This window comes from Alosa pseudoharengus, unplaced genomic scaffold, assembly GCF_046254945.1.
Source record: "Alosa pseudoharengus isolate Yale_2024_CS ecotype anadromous, Long Island Sound unplaced genomic scaffold, YU_APseudo_1.1 YU_APseudo_1.1_scf_18, whole genome shotgun sequence".
NCBI lineage: Eukaryota > Metazoa > Chordata > Actinopteri > Clupeiformes > Clupeidae > Alosa > Alosa pseudoharengus.
Window position 1 is genome coordinate 23,599,692 of NW_027468650.1, and position 18,524 is coordinate 23,618,215.

Genomic DNA, 18,524 nt, shown 5'->3' on the forward strand with positions numbered 1-18,524 from the left:
AGAGAAAAGGGGGTCAAGGGTGAAGAAGAGAGAAAGATGGAAAGACAAAAAGAAAGAATAATTGCAGTTCCAGCAAAAAAGAAGAAAAGTTGGCACAAACGAAGGAGATATGAGAACAAGATGAAAGTGCACGTATATGTATGTGTGTGTGTGTGTGTGTGTGTGTGCGTGTGTGTGTTTAGGCATGTGTATGTGTAACAGAATTGCAGGAAGTGAGGGCAACAGATAAAGATGAAGAGAAGAATGTGACAGAGAGATTGGAGCAGAGAGGACAAATGAGTGCATATGGTGCAGAAACATGTGCACAACTCCACTGAGACCCACGGAGGAAAGAGAGAGAAATAGAGAGAGAGAACAGAGAGATAAACGGCGGGGTGCTATTAAAGACAGAGAGAGAGAAAGAGAGAGAGAAAAAAAGAAAGATAGATGACGGGGCGTTATTAAAGACAGAGAGAGTGAAAGAGAGAGAGAGAGAAGAAAGATAGACGACAGGGCGCTATTAAAGACAGAGTGAGAGCGAAAGAGAGAGGGAAAGGAGAAATGTACCTATCAAAGAGAAAGATAGAAACAGAGACACAAAGAAAGGACAGAAGAGTCATAAAGACAGATGAGGAAGGATATGATGGAGTGACCGCAGTGAAAAGGAGCACACACAGAGACGATGAAGCACCAGACACACCAAATCTACAACACATACTGAGTCAGTCGCTGTAGGCCAGGGATATGCTGGCCTAATGACCAAGCGTTCACGTACACATCTGGCTGTGTTGCAAACGAAACCTTGCCCAAGTACTATGCACTGGATGACTCCAGTAGAGTGCAGACCACAGTGGTCAGAGTCGTAAACAAAGCCGGTCTTGCAGGCTCATGTACGGTAACATACTGCACCTATACCATCACCCCTAATGTAGGGTGAACATTGCATCTCGTAGATGCGTCGCATTAATGTTTTTCAGGACGTGCACAACCAACGCACCGAACGAGACGCAGGATACATGTGACAGCCACGGTGTGTGTGTGTGTGTGTATGTGTTGTTAAAAGCAAGTTTATCCCCTGGACTTAGAAGTCTAAAGTCGTACGCCAAGATTCAGAAGAGAGAGGCCAGCAGACAGAAAGGAACCCCGAAGAGACAGAAATGGAGAGACGAAGGGAGAGAGAGAAAGCAGATGGCAGGAGAAAAGGAAAGGAGGGATGAAAAAAGGGAAAGAAGATGGAAGAGCATAAGAGAGAAATGACAGGATCGCAGATGACAGACGGGCGGCCGTGAAACAGGCAAACCTCGACAAAGAACGAGAGCACACAGCACACACACACACAGCGCAGCGGTGCCTTACACACAGCGCCAAGAGGCAAGGAGGATATCCAATACATTTTTCTGAGAGGCCCCCACAGTCCCACAATGCACTGCAAGAAACCTTGGCAGCTCTTGAGAAGCAAGTCTCAGCGGTCTTGTGTTCGGGGCCAAGTTCACCGTTATCTCAAGTGTTTAAACATTCATGAAGGGACTGCTGCCATTCTTCATAGAAATGAAAGCAGCATGAAGTGACTTAGTTGAAAATCATGGCATAAATATAATTGAATAGGCGTTTCTAGGCAGCCATTTTGTGTTGCTGTGGAGTGATTGTTTTTTTTGCTGGGTGTGCAAGAGAGAGAGAGAGCATACACACACACACAGACTGGTTTCTGGTGCTCAGATTGCAAAGGCATTTCTGCTGTCTTCACTTTCTAGACTCTATATTCATGGTCCCCAGCTTCTCTTTCTGAACTGTGTGAGTGTGTGTGTGGAGATAAGTATGCTTTGCAAGCACGACTGGGGAAATCTGAGTGTGTTTTGTTCAGTGTTCATAAGATGTCCAGTTGATATAGAGAGGGGTCTCTGTGAGTGTGTGTGTGTGTGTTTGTGTAGTAAAGCATGCATACGAGAGTGCAACTCTAGTGAAGCTGTTTGTGTGTATGCGTGTTTGTGTGAAAGGGTTTTCACTTCAGAGCGCTATTCTTCTGAGCCAGATAAATAGCGAGTGCTCAGCATGGGGGAGTTTGTGTGTGTGTATGTGTGTGTGTGTGTGTGTGAGGAGAGAGAGAGGGGGGGGGGGGTCCTCTTTTCAGAGCTGACTGATGTGCGTCTCAAATTGATTTATGGAAACGGGCGCTTAATCAATTATGTGTGGCGAGGGAGAAAGGGCGGCCGAGGGGCAGGACGGGGCGCCTGGTGGGTGAGGAGAAAGCGCCAGAGGTGGACAGAAACGCCACACTGCTGAGGTGTGGAGGCGCGTCGCAGCTGGAATGCCATGGCAGCGCCGGCCGTGGGGGTGGCGGACCAAGCGTGACATGCCCTGTGAAGCTCCTGGTCGGACGAGAAGCGAGATGATGCCGTGGATGCTGTGTACGTGTGTGTGTGTGTGTGTATGTATTTGTGTGTGTGCGCATGTGTGTGTCTGTAGGGTGCTGGCATCATGGTTGTTGATCGGCCTAGTGAAAGAATGCTGAGGAATTATTTGTCTTACTATAGACTCTGGCGTCACATCTGTTTTCTATTCCGGCTGTTGTTTTGTGAAGCATAATGTTTGCATTATACTTTATGTTTTGTGCATATGTGGTTTGAAGTTGCATACGTCAAACTTGCAGTCAATCAATTCTGTATGAAAGTTGTACTTTTATCTCTATTTATGTATTTCTGTGAAAGTTATCATCTGTGAGAGTCACATTCCATAGGTATGGGTTAGCTGTTTATTAATCATTTGGCACTGTGTAAGGAGACAGTGCAACATATTTATGGCATTTACACTTCTCCATTATTACCTGTTTACTGCATCTAGTATACATACTATTATTACATATCAATAAAGTATCATGTCTTATAAGTATTATGTGAATATCTATACCATGGCTTAGTGGAATTTCCCATGTGGTGCATTCTTTTGAATGTGGCCGCATCATCACCTCAGATGTACATTCATTTCTGCTACCCAAACACCATATATTCAAAGATCCTTGATTACTAGCTTTAACCCTCTCTGATATAGTCTATCACCCCTGCAGATACCTTTCTATGTGTAACTATGCCTTCATCTAACTAAAGGCATACATCCAGGCTGCAGTCTCCTGAGAGTGGACTGAGGTGGAGTTCTAATAGCCTACGAGTCCCAGCATTGATCGAGGCCTGGTCAATGAGGTCACGCACGCGTGACCCCTGCAGCTGGACGATGGGGCGTGATCCTCAGTGTGCTTAAGACTGCAGTGCAGGTGGATGTTGGTTAGCCAGATTCAAAAATCAAGGCTGACTGGACAATGCATTTCTCTTCCATGTTATTTATTTGTTTGTTTGTGCTAGAAACTGTTGTCTGCGGATTCATGTTGCATAATGCTTTCTTTTCACTTAAACTTGATGTTTATATTACAAAGTGTTTACATAGTAGGAGTTTTTATTAAACTGGTCAATCCCTCTGTAAACAATATTGTTTAGAGAGCATTGTCTGGGATTATAGAAGTTTGTTGTGTGGCTGTGTGTTTGTGCAGTGTGGTTAAGCATTGTGTTGCTAGGAATAGATTTTTCTTGTCTATGTGTGTGTGAGAGTCTGTGTGTTTTTAGGGGGGTCTATGTAGTGCTGCAGAGTAGTTTAAAAAGTCCTCTCATGCTGGCCCTATTGTCTGGCAGACAGGAGTAAAGAGAGTGGGGGTGGTGTGTGTGTGTGTGTAAGGGTTCATGCTGGGAGCTCGTTTCTCCAGCCTGTCAGAACTCAATCTGGGACTCAGCCGGAACTAATCAACTCCAATAGGCCTGCCCATTACCCATGGTGCACTAGGAGATGGGCTGGGCGGTGGGAAACAGAGAGTCTAGGCAAGCCCCCCCTCCCAACTCAACTCCGCTTCACACACACAGAACACACTTACACATACATACAACGCACACACACACATATACACACACACACGTGTATATGGCCGGCTGTCCATGCCACATACAACACTCCCACTGTTTCACACTGAAGTAATAATAAACACTTGCAATAATATTTTTACAGCAAGCAACAGCCTGCTTCAGATCACAGACCCGCACAGCTGCTCCATGCATGACACTGTGCCCAACACACACACACACACCACACAAATACATACACACACACAAATACATACACACACACCACACAAATACATACACACACACACACACCACACTACACAAATACATAAACACACACAGACACACACACACACACACAGACAGACGAACACTCACAGGATTCGTCACACAAGCCCTGGCTACACACACATACACTAAAGCAAACAGGTATGCACGCTCACAGACATTTACCGTAAACAGACAAGCACGCAAAGCTCCCTCATACGTACACAATTGGTGTTAATCTGTGTGAAGGCAAAACAATATGTCTGCTAAATTATTTCAGATGACCTCAAGTCTGAAGGAATTCAACAAAGTACGCGGCTAGATCAACAGGCAACACACACACATATAAATAAAGTCAAACATGCCATTCAAGGAGGGTAAAGCATGGTTCAACACATGATTTACCTCTCTGTAAACAAATACAAATACCACAAAGCCACATTCACTCCAGTGTGGTAAAATATTACTTAGACTTCATCACTAGGGATGAAGATTAAAATAGGTACAACTGTGACAGTGAAATATTTACTCTAGTTCTGTGGGCAAATGTTGACCCAGGAGTAGACACTGCCCCCTGGTGTTCTATGCCTGAAAGATGAGAACCCCCCGAAGATCACTTATGGGTACACAGACGGCACACACACAGGAAAGCCGAAATGCGTCTGTGCAATAAACACGTTTGTATGCAAAGTGCGGCCTTTTCTTCTTTGGTATTACTTATACGTTTGGCCAAGCACTCTCAAAAATAAATAAGAAACTGAGTGAAGCCTGCTCCTACCACACAATTCACACACACAAGCTTCAAACCAGAACTGTATTCATTCACCACTCAGTTCAGTTTCAGAAACCCATTCTAAACCTCAGCCAGTCTCCCCTCATGGCTTGAGTCTCCTCTAAAGTGGGCTCAGATGTGTCATGGCCAAGCCTGAGGCCCACACCAAAGAGCCTCCTGAGGGCTTAAGCTGACGGTTTCACACCACTGCCCTGCCCCATTTTGACCCTCTATTGTGTCCCACAGACAAGTGAGTGACTGAGTGTGTGTGTGACAGACAGATTGTACTTTGGGAATGATGGTGTGTGTGTCAGTGTGAGAGAGACGGAGAGAGAGAAAGAATGTGGCTATATGTCTGTGTGTAAGAGAGGGTGTACAGATGTCTGTGTGTGTATATGATTGTGTAAAACAGTTTGTGTGCATCTCTATGTGTGAATGTGTTAGACAGTGTGTGTGTGTGTGTCTGAGTGTGTCCACCCCTCATGAAGGTAAGGAGGGGGCAGCTTTAAATGAAGGGAAATAGGGAAATGTGTGGCTGTCCTGAGGGCTATCGGTGGGTGTGGTGTGTTTTTTGAGTTAGTGTGTGTGTGTGTGTGTGCCGACCAACAGGTGTGTACAGGACAGTGTTGGGTGTGTTTGTGAGTTGATAACAGTTAGATTTAGTCAATTTATGTTGTATTGATGAGAAAGGTTTGAGTGTGGTAAATGTGGGAACATTTTTGTTAATGTGTGTGTCTTTCTGCGCACTAGTTTGTGTCTGTGTGTGTTTGTATATGTGTGTGTGAACTATTTTGTGTAGAGTGCATTAACATGCATGTATACATATTAGTGTGTGTGTATGAGTATGCCTGTGTGTTATAGGGTGCAATAGTGTGTTACAGTGTGTGAGTGATTGAATAACTTCAGAGGAAAAGAGTATGTGTACAAGTTAGAGTGCGTGAGAGCGTGTATGTATTTGTACGTGTGTGTTTGTGAGAGAGAGTGAGTGCATGTGTGTGTGTGTTTGAGACAGAGAGATTGTGCATACGTGTACATGGGTGTCTGAGATTGTGCATGTGTGTGCGTGCATGTGCCTGTGTGTGTGTGAGAGAGAGAGATTGTGCATGTGCCTGTGTGTGTGTGAGAGAGAGATTGTGCATGTGTGTGTGTGAGAAAGAGAGATTGTGCATGTGTGTGCATGTGCCTGTGTGTGTGTGAGTAGGCTCTATTGACTCCAGCGTGAGCGTGATAAGGGGAGGGGGGGCAGGGAGCACATGGGAACGGGGCTCTGGGGCCGCGGGGCTGAGCTGGGCGGGGGTGGCGGGGGCACCATTCAGAGCCACTGGGGCAGGGTTAATCCCCTTTCACCCTCCCCTCCTGCTGACCGCTCCCGCCACAAAGGGCCCCTCCCGGCCTGGCCAGGGTCTCCGTGGCGACCCCTCACCCCGCCGCTTTGCGCCCCTATTCCCAGCCCGCTTTATGAGGGCCCGTGGTTATTATGGGCCATATTTACTCCTGTTGATTTCCTGGCCGGCCATTGTGAAGGGTGTGGAGAAACTCAAGTGCTGCTCTCTCGTTTTAACCACCCCCCCCCCCCCCACACACACTTTTCTCTTACTCTGACCTGCAGCAAAGGCCTTCACACGCACACACACTTAAGTGAGAACAAAGATGCACATTGTCAAATATGGATGCTACTACAAATGCACACAGGCATAAACAAAAATAACATTTCTGTTGGATTGTGCTGTTTTCACAGGTGACCCAATCGAAAACACACGCAACCCCACACAAATCCACCTCACTTACCCTCAGTTTTTAGGCTGATGAATACATGCACACATGCACAAACATACCTCCACTCACATGTGCACTTCAGTTTCAACCTGGGCCTGGATTCCTGACACACACACACACACACACACACACACACACACACACACACAAAGCTGCTGATGGAACATCAGAGTGCTCTAAAGCGCTTCTCCAGATGTGTCAGGGACTTTAAGTGCAGGAACAGGAGACAAGAGAGCCTGGGGCCAAGAAGATCAATCCCAGCCAGGTGGAGGAGGGATGGAGGGAGGGAGAGAGAGAGAGAGAGGGAGAGAAAGAGAGGGGGTTACAGAGCAGGAGCAAGGCCAAAGGAAGAGACAGACAGAGGCGATAAATAAAGTGACTGGGCTTGCTGTTTTAAAGTAAGGCATAAAACATTCAAATGCATTCGCAGAGACCTACAGAAGTGGCCTTCTTCAGACACAACGAGGAGAGCAGACAGCGAATACACACAACAGGCCGCGGCCTCTTTGAGTAAAGCCAAAACATCAGGAAACAGGCCAATGTGTGTGGACGTGTGCACAATACATCATGTGTCCTCTCACAGACGAGTATTTATGTGTGTGTGTATGTGTGTGTGTGTGTCTAGCCAGAGCTGAGGGGAGTTGACACGTGTGCGTTGAGCATGTGTGGATCAGGTCTCCCTGTTTTGTGTGTATGTATGTGTAGCTGCAGTATGTGTGTGTGTGTGTGTGTGCGTGTGTGTGGCGTTCAGAAGCACCTTCTTTCGACAGGAGAGTAAAGGAAACACCAGAGACACAAAACGATATCTGATCTTCAAGCAAAACAGTCCAGTTTATTCTGGGCATAAATCATTAAGTTTAGCAATAGAGGTGTGATCTATAGAAGTGCCAGAGTTCGTTCATGTCATCTGTGAATTTGTGTAAATAGTCTGTATGTGTGTACAGTTTTGTTTTCTGTGTGCATGTGTGTGAGTGTATGTGTGTGTGTGTGTGTATAAGGTTGAATGTTTATCTGAAGCTGAACAACATTACTACTTGCTGAGGAGCGATGTGTATAAGCAGATCTGGTGGGAGGTGTGGTGTGTGTGACGCATGCGCAAATGTGTGTGTGTTCATTTGTGTGTGTCTCTTTTGAGTGAGTGTGTGTGTGTGTGTCTGTATGGTGATTTCCACCCTCTACTGATTGCCGGAGAGCTGTGTGCGTATATGTATCTGGCGCGTGGTGTGGTGTGTGCGCGTGTGTGTGTGTGTGTGTGTGGGCGGGCTGGGCTGCAGGGGCATTTGCGGCGGGGGCAGGATGTGTCCACCCTTGCGGGAGAGCACGGCGATCTCCTGCCGGAGCATGGCCCCCTCCTGGGCCTGCGACTCCACCAGCTCATGGAGCCCACGCTTGGACTCAGCGTCCGCCCGCCGCCCACTCTGGAACTGAGCACCCTGACGGAGACATGGAGACACAGACATGAATACACACACAGACACACACACACACACACACACACAGACACAGACACATACAAACACGCACACAGACTCCTACACACACACACACACACACACACACACACACACACACACACACTCATACACAGACACACACATAAGCACACACACGCGCACGCAAAAACACACACACCAACATCTGATTGCAGGTAGTTATATCATTCTTCTCCAGTTATAAAGCTTTGGTGTGTGTGTATGTGCGAGGGTCATAGATACAGATTAGTTGATTTTGTATTTGTGTTGAAATACGAGTGTCTACATCTGCATCAAAAATTGCCTCTGACAGCTGTTCTGTGTTAGTGTGTGTGTGTGTGTGTGTGTGTGTGTGTGTGTGTGTGAATTATGAGTGCTATGTATTTTTGGCTTGTTTGTGTGTGAAAGTTTCCATGTGTGAGTTATATCATCTATTACCCGCTGTTGAGCCTGTTTGTGTCCAGATGTGTGTGTGTGTGTGTCAAGAGAGAGAGAGAGAGAGAGTGTGTGTGTGCGTGCTTGTGTGTTTTTCCTACCATCTTTTTCTGTCTGCTGTTGAGTTTGTCCTCCAGTTCCTTCTGTTCACACAGCAGGCTGTTGAGGCAGTGCAGTCTCTCTGTGTTCTGACGGGTCACCTGTGTCAGGGTCTCACGAGCCTTACACACGTTAGCCTGCTCACACACACACACATATAAAGATTGAACTCTGCTCGGTCGCTCACTCACTCACTCACTCACTCACTCACTCACTCACTCACTCACAGGATAAACTCTTCTGGCCTTCTGGTTAAAATACACACTCTCACACTCTCTCTCTCTTTTTCTCACTCACTCAATCACTTACTCACTCACTCACTCACACACACATTCACTCTCGCTCACACACACACACACACACACACACACACACATACACACACACACACACACCTCCCAGGCCTTGACCTCCTGTGCGTAGGTCAGCTCCCTGATGCGGCTCTCCTGTCTCATCTCCTCCAGGATCCTGTTACCAGACAGCGTCTGCAGCCCCTCAAGGTCCACCAGCTTCCCAAACTTCCTCAGCATCAGGTGCTCACAGCGGCTCTCTAGCTCTACACACACACAGACGCACGAACGCACACACGCACGCACGAACGCACACACACACACACACACACACACACACACACACACACACACACACACACACCAACACACACGCACCAACACACACACACACACGCACGAACGCACACACACACACACACAGTTTATACAGAAATGTAATTTTACCAAAGCCAGTGTCATCACGTAGGACTTGGCATTTGAACCCATGATGACAACAATACAACACGCAAAATAATACTCATCCATTTGCTCAACCTACCCAATTTAACACAACTAAATCAAATGACAAACAGTAAGATTCCAACGGTACCCCCATACCCCACCTCCCAGCTCTCCCCGCCTACTACTGCCCCGTGCCTTGGCCTGCATGTCCTTGTGTTTGTGCTGCAGGGTCACATGCTGCTGTCGGGCGTGGTGGTACAGCTTCCTCTGCACACACACACACACTCGTACCCTTTATCTTGGCCTGCATGTCCTTGTGTTTGTGCTGCAGGGTCACATGCTGCTGTCGGGCGTGGTGGTACAGCTTCCTCTGCACACACACACACACACACACACACACACACACACACACACACTCGTACCCTTTATCTTGGCCTGCATGTCCTTGTGTTCGTGCTGCAGGGTGACGTGCCGCTGTCGGGCGTGGCGGTACAGCTCCCTCTGCTGGCTCTTCTCTTGCTGCAGCTCTCGGATGCGGTTCTGCAGGCGGACCAGCGGCGACGTGTTCAGCACCAGAGCCGAACCCAGACGCCTGGGTATCGTGCCGTTCACCAGAAACTCAATCTGGGCACAAATAACACACACACACACACCCACACACAGATACACAACACACACACACTTTAAAGACACACAAATGGGAGTCTCAAAGCGTAATTCAATTCAAGGCATGTTTGTGCATTGGTGAATGCAGTGACTATAATATATTCTAAGACTAACACAATTACACACACACACACACACACACACCTGGTGCAGTCGGAGCGGCACAACCACATCCAGCTCATTGAGTTTCTGCTGCTTCTCCCTGTTGAAGAGCTCCAGGTCGCCCTCTGCTGCTTGTAGTGTGGTCTGCACAATCTTTGCCTGCAGGACAAACCACACCAGTAACCACACAGTACCAACCAGCACCTGAGAGAGCTACACTAGAGTGTAACTGTAAACTTCAGTTTCAGGATCTCAGACCAGTGCAGGCATTTTCTCTTTAAAATGCTCTCACAGTTCAGAACCTGGTAAATCTGTTTAGAAATAAAGTCCTCTATTCTAATAAAACTGTCTAAAATGTCCTGCAGGACAGATCAACAGCCCACTAACAGAAATCCACCTCTATACAGGGAAAACAAGAAAGAACAGTGACCCAAAATGGTCAAGAGGAAAAGCCAAAAAAAGAGATTACGTGAGTGAGAGAGATTGTGTGTGTGTGTGTGTGTGTGTGTGTGTGTGTGTGTGTGCGTGTGTGTGAGAGAAAGAGTGTAGGACATAAGAGGAGGGCAGGGTGTCATGCATGAGGAGAGAAGAGGAGTGGGAGAGAGAGGAGAGGAGAGGAGGAGAAGAGAGGAGAGGAGGAGAGGAGAAGAGAGGAGTGGGAGATAGAGGAGAGGAGAGAAGAAGAGAGGAGAAGAGAGGAGAAGAGAGGAGAAGAGAGGAGTGGGAGATAGAGGAGATGAGAGGAGAGGAGAGGAGAGGAGAAGAGAGGAGAAGAGAGGACAGGAGAGGAGAGGAGTGGGAGAGAGAGGAGAGGAGAAGAGAGGAGAGGAGAAGAGAGGAGAAGAAAGGAGAACAGAGGAGAGCAGAGGAGAAGAGAGGAGAGGAGAAGAGAGGAGTGGGACATAGAGGAGATGAGAGGAGAGGACAGGAGAGGAGAGGAGTGGGAGATAGAGGAGATGAGAGGAGAGGAGAGGGGAGGAGAAGAGAGGAGAGGAGAAGAGAGGAGAGGAGAAGAGAGGAGAAGAAAGGAGAACAGAGGAGAGCAGAGGAGAAGAGAGGAGAGGAGAAGAGAGGAGTGGGACATAGAGGAGATGACAGGAGAGGACAGGAGAGGAGTGGGAGATAGAGGAGATGAGAGGAGAGGAGAGGAGAGGGGAGGAGAAGAGAGGAGAGGAGAAGAGAGGAGTGGGACATAGAGTAGATGAGGAGAGGAGAGATAGATGAGTGGAGAGGAGAGGAGTGGGAGATAGAGGATATGAGAGGAGAGGAGAGGGGAGATAGAGGAGATGAGATGAGAGGAGAAGAGAGGAGAGGGGGAGGAGTGAGTGCAGCATGGGAGTCTGACTTTCTTGGCCAGTGCATCGCACTCTTTCTTGAGGCTGTCGGCCGTCTTCTTCTCCTCAGCCAGCAGTTCCTCCAGGTCCAGACGCCGCTCACGCAGCTGGACTGTGTTCTCAAAGAGCTCCGGGTCACAGTCTAACACACACACACAAACACATAGACACACACACACACACACACACACACACACACACACACAGACATATACACACAAACAGACACACACACACATACAGACATACACACACACACACAATTGTGAAGCTTAGGTAAAACTATACATGATGGCATCATGTTGTGTGTGAGGTTAGTTATGCAGCTCAGGTACATGACGGCATTGTGGTTAGCTGTGGAGGTCACATACACATGATGACATTGAGCTGTGTGTGTTATAAGCACTGGCTTGCATTGAACTGTGTGTGTGTGTGTGTGTGTGTGTGTGTGTGTGTGTGTGTGTGTGTGTGTGTGTGTGTGTGTGTGTGTGTGTGTGTGCGTGTAGGATTAGAGGTAGAGATCAGGTACTCACTCGGGGGACACACGCTGTCATCCAGGGCCCCTGCCTCAGAGCCTTCATCATCCTCATCATCATCCCAGTCCTCCTCATCCGAGTCCTCACTGCTGGCCTCATCCTCCTCTGTCCAAACACACAGAACAATGCTTAACAGGCAGAAACACAGACACCTACAGTCATTTCCTGTGTATACATTGCATTGCATTGCACCGCATTGTGTATAAACCACAGGACAGTTATTCCTGTTAAAAAATGTAAAAAAAAAAACATTACCATATTAACAGGGTATCTGCACATTATCCAAGTGCAAATTTAAAGACTTTTAAGACCTTTTCAAGACATCTAAATGGAAAAATTAAGACTATACCACAGCAAAAAGATACATACGACAACTTAAAACTGTTTTATGCAATAGTTTTTTTTTTTAGGGTCTGGGCTGCTTGCTTTTGAAGCTGGCTGTACATGTGGTTGTGCTTACTGGCTGAGGCTGACTGTTCTTCACCTGTGTCTGTAGTAGCCTAGGCTACTTGTCAAAGACATGTGCACTGGACTGGATTCCCTTCAATATTTTTTTCAAAGTTAGACTAAGCTATTTAAATATTTTAATAGGCCTACTTTATATCATGTACTATGTGCATCTATTGCTCCATATGCAGCACAGCAAATTAAAGTTAATCCACGACTTTACATTTTGCATACCTAAGCATACCTGTATCTAAACCAACCAAAGCTTGACTGAAACATTGTAAAACCATTGACTTGTTTTAAATTAATTAAGAGACAGGTCCTCCTTGGATCCTGCTGAAAACTGCTGGTTTCATCTCAAACACGCACGTATTATGAACGCACGTTTTTGACATAAAAAAAAAAATGCAGCTATATTTCACAACTTTTGCGAAGTAGGCCTACTGGGAAAGGCTGGCAAGCAAGCTGTTACAGATATTACAGGTATTATAACGTAGACAGATATTTTCTTCCCTAGGCTAGGCCAGCAACACACGCTGGAAAGATGCAAACAGATCAACTTAACATGTATGCTACAGTATTTCCTCCTGATTGCGAAAACGTTTGTTTTCTTTTTCTGTCAGTCCGTGGTTCCTTCCTTCGCAGCAAATTATCAGACGAGTGACAGAAGCACTGCGCATAATTTGACCAGCAGTCTTCGCGTCCATAGTTTGTGAAACCATGATGCCCAGCGCAACTCCAAAAAGGACAAATGAGCGTCCGGCTTATGCCTGCGCCGGACAGGGCTTTTAAAATCCATAGGCTATGTCCTGCCTAAATTCCAACGTATGGCCACCCTATCGCTAACTGGCTTACCAACTCTTTCTCCCGCTCATTCTACCACTCACGTAGGCTACCTGCGTATCGCTCAGGCCTCGGCTACACCACGAAAACGTCAGGCATATTTGTACATACTGTATCATTACCGTTTTCACACCTTTAACCACACCCGTGAAAAACATCTTCACTCTGCAACCACTACACTTAGTACAATTGCGTTTTAAATACACGAAAAACCGGATGGAGACATTTCACTCGCTCTCTTGCACTCGCTGGCGGTCCCATACGCAAATTTAATACCTCCCTTTCAAAAATTCAAGACATCCCAGACAATTTAAGACTTTTTAAGACCGAAAGTTGTATTTAAGACTTTTTAAGGATCCGCGGGAACCCTGTATTAACTGCCACCGTGTATTAACCTCATAGCTGAGGACATTTTGCAAAATCAATGTATAAACCAGTTGGGAAAGTTGGGAAATTAGTTAGGAAATTAGGCATTTGTAATCCAAATATGTGTAGAGACCGAAGAAGCCACACATTCTCACCGTCCTCTCCCGTTTTCTCCTTCTTCTTGACGCGTTTGATCTTCTTCTTGAAGACGCGCGTGAGGAACTCGGCGAACTTGTTGTTATCTCCGAGGGAGGCCTGGAAGGTGGCGGCGATGGTGCGCTCCCTCTCCTGCAGCTTAACGATCTCCCTACGCTTCAGCTCCAGCTGCTTCTTACACTCCTCCAGCTTTTCCTACAACACACACACACACACACACACACACACACACACACGCATCCCTCATGCATCAGAACCTTCTTGAACATCAGATTCTTCTAGAACATCAGATTCTTCTAGAACAGAATCCTGGCACCCACTGTGAGCTCGTCCTCCTCCTTCATGCGGGCGTTGAGGCGTCCCTGCAGCGTGTTCTCGCGCTTCTCAAACTCCTTGAGCAGCAGCAGCTCCTGGAAGAGCGTGACGTGGCGCAGGTCGGCCAGCTTCATCTGGATGTCCAGACTCAGCTTCTCGTGCCGAAGCAGACACAGCTCGGCGTCAAAGCACCACACCGAGTCCTCTATCTGCAGAGAGAGAGAGAGAGAGAGAGAGGAAGAGGAGGATGAGGAGGGAGATAGAGAGAGGAGCGAAGATGGGAGAAGACATGTACAAGGAAAGAGGGAAATGAATGGAAATTAGGTTGACATTTTAACAACAACCACTCTATAGGTATGCATTCCTAACCAAGCCAAAATGAGTACAAGATACACAAGATACAAGATAAACACACATTATAAGCACACACACACACACAGACACACAAGACCGCCCTCACCTCCTGCAGCAGGCTGTCCTGCAGGTCCAGGTTCTTAATCTCCTCGACTCTCCTCATCTCCTCCTCCAGCTCTGTCTCCATCTCCTGCTCTTCCTTTCCCCCCACCTCCCCTTCACCAGCCTGCCTGGTTCTCCCACTTTCCTTCTTCTCCTCCTCCTCCTCCTCTCTTTGTCCCTCCTTCCCAAGCTCTGCCAGCAGGTGGTCCCCCTCCTCCCCCTCGTCTGCACCTCCTCCTCCTCCTCCTCTTCGCTGCACCTCCTTGGCCTTGAGCAGGGCGTCGTAGCGGCGCAGGGTGTCGCGCGTGTAGCGCAGCTTCTTCTCTGGGGTCTCCTCGGGCAGCAGGGTGGGCAGAGAGGGCAGCGGCCGGCGCTTGGAGGCGGGCAGACGCTCCTGGACCTCCTGCAGATGGTGGAGCAGTGAGCGCAAGGAGGCGAGCAGCGCCACCTTGCTGTCGCGGAGATCCATCACTTGGGTGTTCATCTCCATCTTTTGGTTGTAGATCTGTAGTCATACATGGACACACAAATATAGTCAAGTATAGAACAGGGGAGCCTCATATGCTGCAGTTGAACTAAGCTTTTGAGGAAAAGATGGGTGCTCAAAACATTAAAAATAGTTTTAGAAGACTGATCTAATTTTTTTTAATGTGCACACCGATCTTACGTTTTAGGTGTAGCCACTTTCATTGAGTGCAGTGGAAGCTAATTGTTGAGCTATTTTGTCTATTTTGCGGCCGGTGTAGCACCGGGGTTAGGGTGTTTAGTGCCACTGACCCTCTCCTCCAGAGTGACGAGCTGGGCTCTCTTCTTTTCAGCGTTCATGCGCAGGTGTTCAGGGACGCTGAAGTCTTTGGCCGTCTTGAGCTTGAAGTCACCCATGTTCTCAGTGGCACTGCGGATGGCCAAGACATCCGCTGGGTCCTCACAGTCTTCACTGGGCTTGGATGCGTAGCTGTGCACACACACACACACACACACACACACACACACACACACAGATATATGCTGTGTGTAGGCACATGTACTACTATATATGTGTGGCAGAAACAAACTGACAAATTGGTTGGCTGAATGAATAACTACATGATTGATTGATCAATTAATTGAATGAATGAATGAATGAATGAATGAAGTGATCATACTTAATTTACATTGTAAGGGATTCACCACCATCACAAAACAACACCTAATCCTTCCAATTCTACTCAGACTCACACACACACACACACACACACACACACACGCACAGAGGTACTGATTGGCACCCACAGTTCGTCCCACTCCTTCTTTCTCTTCTGTATCTTGGCTCGGGCCTTCTCTGCCTTCTCGGCCGCCTTGCGGAGTTTCTCTGCCTGTCGGCCAATCAGCTTGCTCACACTGGGCTTCATGCGGGACTGAAGCACTCCGGAGCCAGCCGCTCCCAGCTCGTCTGAGGACAGTTGTGGGAAAAGGGGATTAGAGCTTCTATTTGATTCTATTAGATTTGCTTCTAACTTGAGACGGAGACAGGAAGCAATAGCCTGGAAAATCCAGACCCTGGTAATCTAGAAAGATTAAGGGTCTGGCCACGAATAATGAAAATGGCCCAACTCGAGGGGCGGCACCAAGCATGCGTTTGAAAATCTCACTGCACGCAATTGGATAACACTACCTACGACCAATGTTTACTAAATGATTCGTTGCAGTGCTGTCGTCATCTGTTTAGCTTGCCTCTGGCCTGCCTATATCAGATACACCGATGTGATTGGTTCCTTGCGATGCAAGGGGTAAAAGTAACGTGCATCATTACTTATTGCCAGAGTGTCTCGCAGAGACAATTCTAATTGTGCTCTCGTGAGAACTCTGGATTTCCGGGGTAAGAAAGCAACACATCCCAAGGCAAAAGCTAGTTAAGAAGTGTAGCTAAGAAAGCTAGCTAAGACATGTAGCTAAGAAGTAACCTAAGAAAGGTAGCTAAAAAAGCTAGCTAAGACATGTAGCTAAGAAACTAGCTAAGGAACATAGCTAAGAAAGGTAGGAATAATGAGTGAAATACCTAAGTAAGTGTAATTCATTCATGTCTAGGGTTGCAAAATTCCGGGAATTTTCAAAGTTGGAAACTTTCCATGGGAATTAACGGGAATTAACAGAAATAAACGGGAATTAATGGGAATATACTGGGAATTTTTAATATGGCAAGTTAGTCTATAACAGGGAACTTAAATGTAGTGGACAAAACCCCTTCTTGCAGCATAATATTAGTTAAAACAACCTGATTTAATGCAATTTCAGTCAAATTTCTACCCTGCACATATGTCAATCACATGCACACAGCAATCGGCATAGGCTGCTAGACATAAAGGAAATCTATGGTGCGTTCATATGCATGGGGAAAAAATGTTCCAACCAATCGGATTTTGTTGTTGAGTGGTGTAGTGTATCTTGGGCAGTTCAGTGTTGCTAGTTTAGCACACTAGTAAACCATAGGCAGAGAATGAGATCCCCGCTAGCATGCTAGCTAGCTTTGTATGCTAAGCTAAGCAAAAATCCGAACATACAAATCATATTGCTTATTACGAAACAAAATGTTAATGTTTGTATATGAAACAGTTTGTATGAATTACCCAAAATTCCATGTTCATTTCCGTAAATTCCCATTAATTCCCATAATTTCCTTTAATTCCATGAAAGTTTCCAATTTGGAATATTTCCAAAATTCCCCAGCTTAAGTTCCCATGGTAAGTTTCCGGAAAGTTTCCAGAAATTTACCGGAAATGTTCCGCCCCTTTGCAACCCTATTCATGTCAAATCCAATTTCAGTCTGTTGTCTCGTCCTTCTTTATGAAACCCACTGGCACATGTCATACTAGCAGAATCCAGTCACACCTGAAGTGGTGTGGTACCTGGGTCAGTGACGGGTCCCTTGCTGGGGTCGGCCATGCTACGACGGCGCTCCGTCATGCCAGGTCTTCTCCCGGTCCGGGTACGCTGCTTCAGCAGGTAGAAGTGGTCGGACAGAGCCAACAGCCGGTAGGTGGAGATACGGTGCTCGCTACGGAACGCCACCACCGTCACCGTCTCTGACACCAGAGAGTCCCAGAACCTGCGTACACACACACAAATACACACACAAATGGATGCATGCACGCACACACACAAACACACATGCGCACAAAAACACACACACACTAGAGATGAGCCAGCACAACCTGCACAACACCGAGTCTAATGAACACAAGGCTTATACTGAGTGAGCACTGAAGATGGAGCTGGCAGAGTTGTCTTTCTGTGTGGTAATGTTAAATATTAGATTAGATTAGATTCAACTTTATTGTCATTTAGCAGAGTACAGGTACAGAGCCAATGAAATGCAGTTGACATCCAACCCGAAGTGCAAAAGAAGCATTAAATACCAAAGGTTGAGTACATTCTGCACAGGTTGAGTGCAGTTGTGTAGACAAGATTAATTATGTACAACAGTGTATAGTTAAATAAATACAGGTTAAGGACAGGTTATGAAATATAAAAAATAAATATATTGTGCAGTTTTGGGTGTTAGCAGTGCAAGGGCATTGATGAAACAGTTCAGTAAATGTAAGTAAATGTAAACAGGTAAACGGTGCAGTCAATGTAAACAGGTAAACAGTGCAGAAGTAAAAGGTAAACAGGTAAACAAGTAAACAGCTAAAGTGCAAATGCTAGACAGGAGGTGTAGTTTTGTTCATCAGTGCTACATCCTCTGGAAAGGAGCTGTACCTGAGCCTGCTGGTGCGGGAGCGCAGGCTCCTGTATCGCCTTCCAGATGGAAGTAGGGTGAAAAGACCATGGTTTGGGTGGGTGGCATCCTTGATAATGGATTTAGCTTTGTTTGTAGAGCATTTATAATATGTGTTGTGGATGGAGGGG

The 18,524-nt window shown here is 46.8% G+C and overlaps 1 protein-coding gene across 1 annotated transcript in view; it reads right to left on the reverse strand.

Moving 5' to 3' along the window:
- Positions 1-7,492: 7,492 nt before the first annotated feature.
- The window catches only part of cfap44 (cilia and flagella associated protein 44), a 22,367-nt gene continuing 11,335 nt past the window's right edge, over positions 7,493-18,524 (reverse strand). Inside the window, exons 21-33 of the mRNA XM_076291148.1 lie at positions 17,522-17,721; positions 15,909-16,068; positions 15,414-15,591; positions 14,641-15,141; positions 14,186-14,389; positions 13,865-14,060; positions 12,051-12,158; positions 11,529-11,659; positions 10,226-10,342; positions 9,838-10,039; positions 9,077-9,237; positions 8,684-8,818; positions 7,493-8,108 (exon numbers count right to left, since the gene is read on the reverse strand). Of these exons, the coding sequence (XP_076147263.1) occupies positions 7,851-8,108; positions 8,684-8,818; positions 9,077-9,237; positions 9,838-10,039; positions 10,226-10,342; positions 11,529-11,659; positions 12,051-12,158; positions 13,865-14,060; positions 14,186-14,389; positions 14,641-15,141; positions 15,414-15,591; positions 15,909-16,068; positions 17,522-17,721 (2,551 nt within the window). The 3' untranslated portion in view covers positions 7,493-7,850. The remainder of the gene's footprint in view (positions 8,109-8,683; positions 8,819-9,076; positions 9,238-9,837; positions 10,040-10,225; positions 10,343-11,528; positions 11,660-12,050; positions 12,159-13,864; positions 14,061-14,185; positions 14,390-14,640; positions 15,142-15,413; positions 15,592-15,908; positions 16,069-17,521; positions 17,722-18,524) is intronic.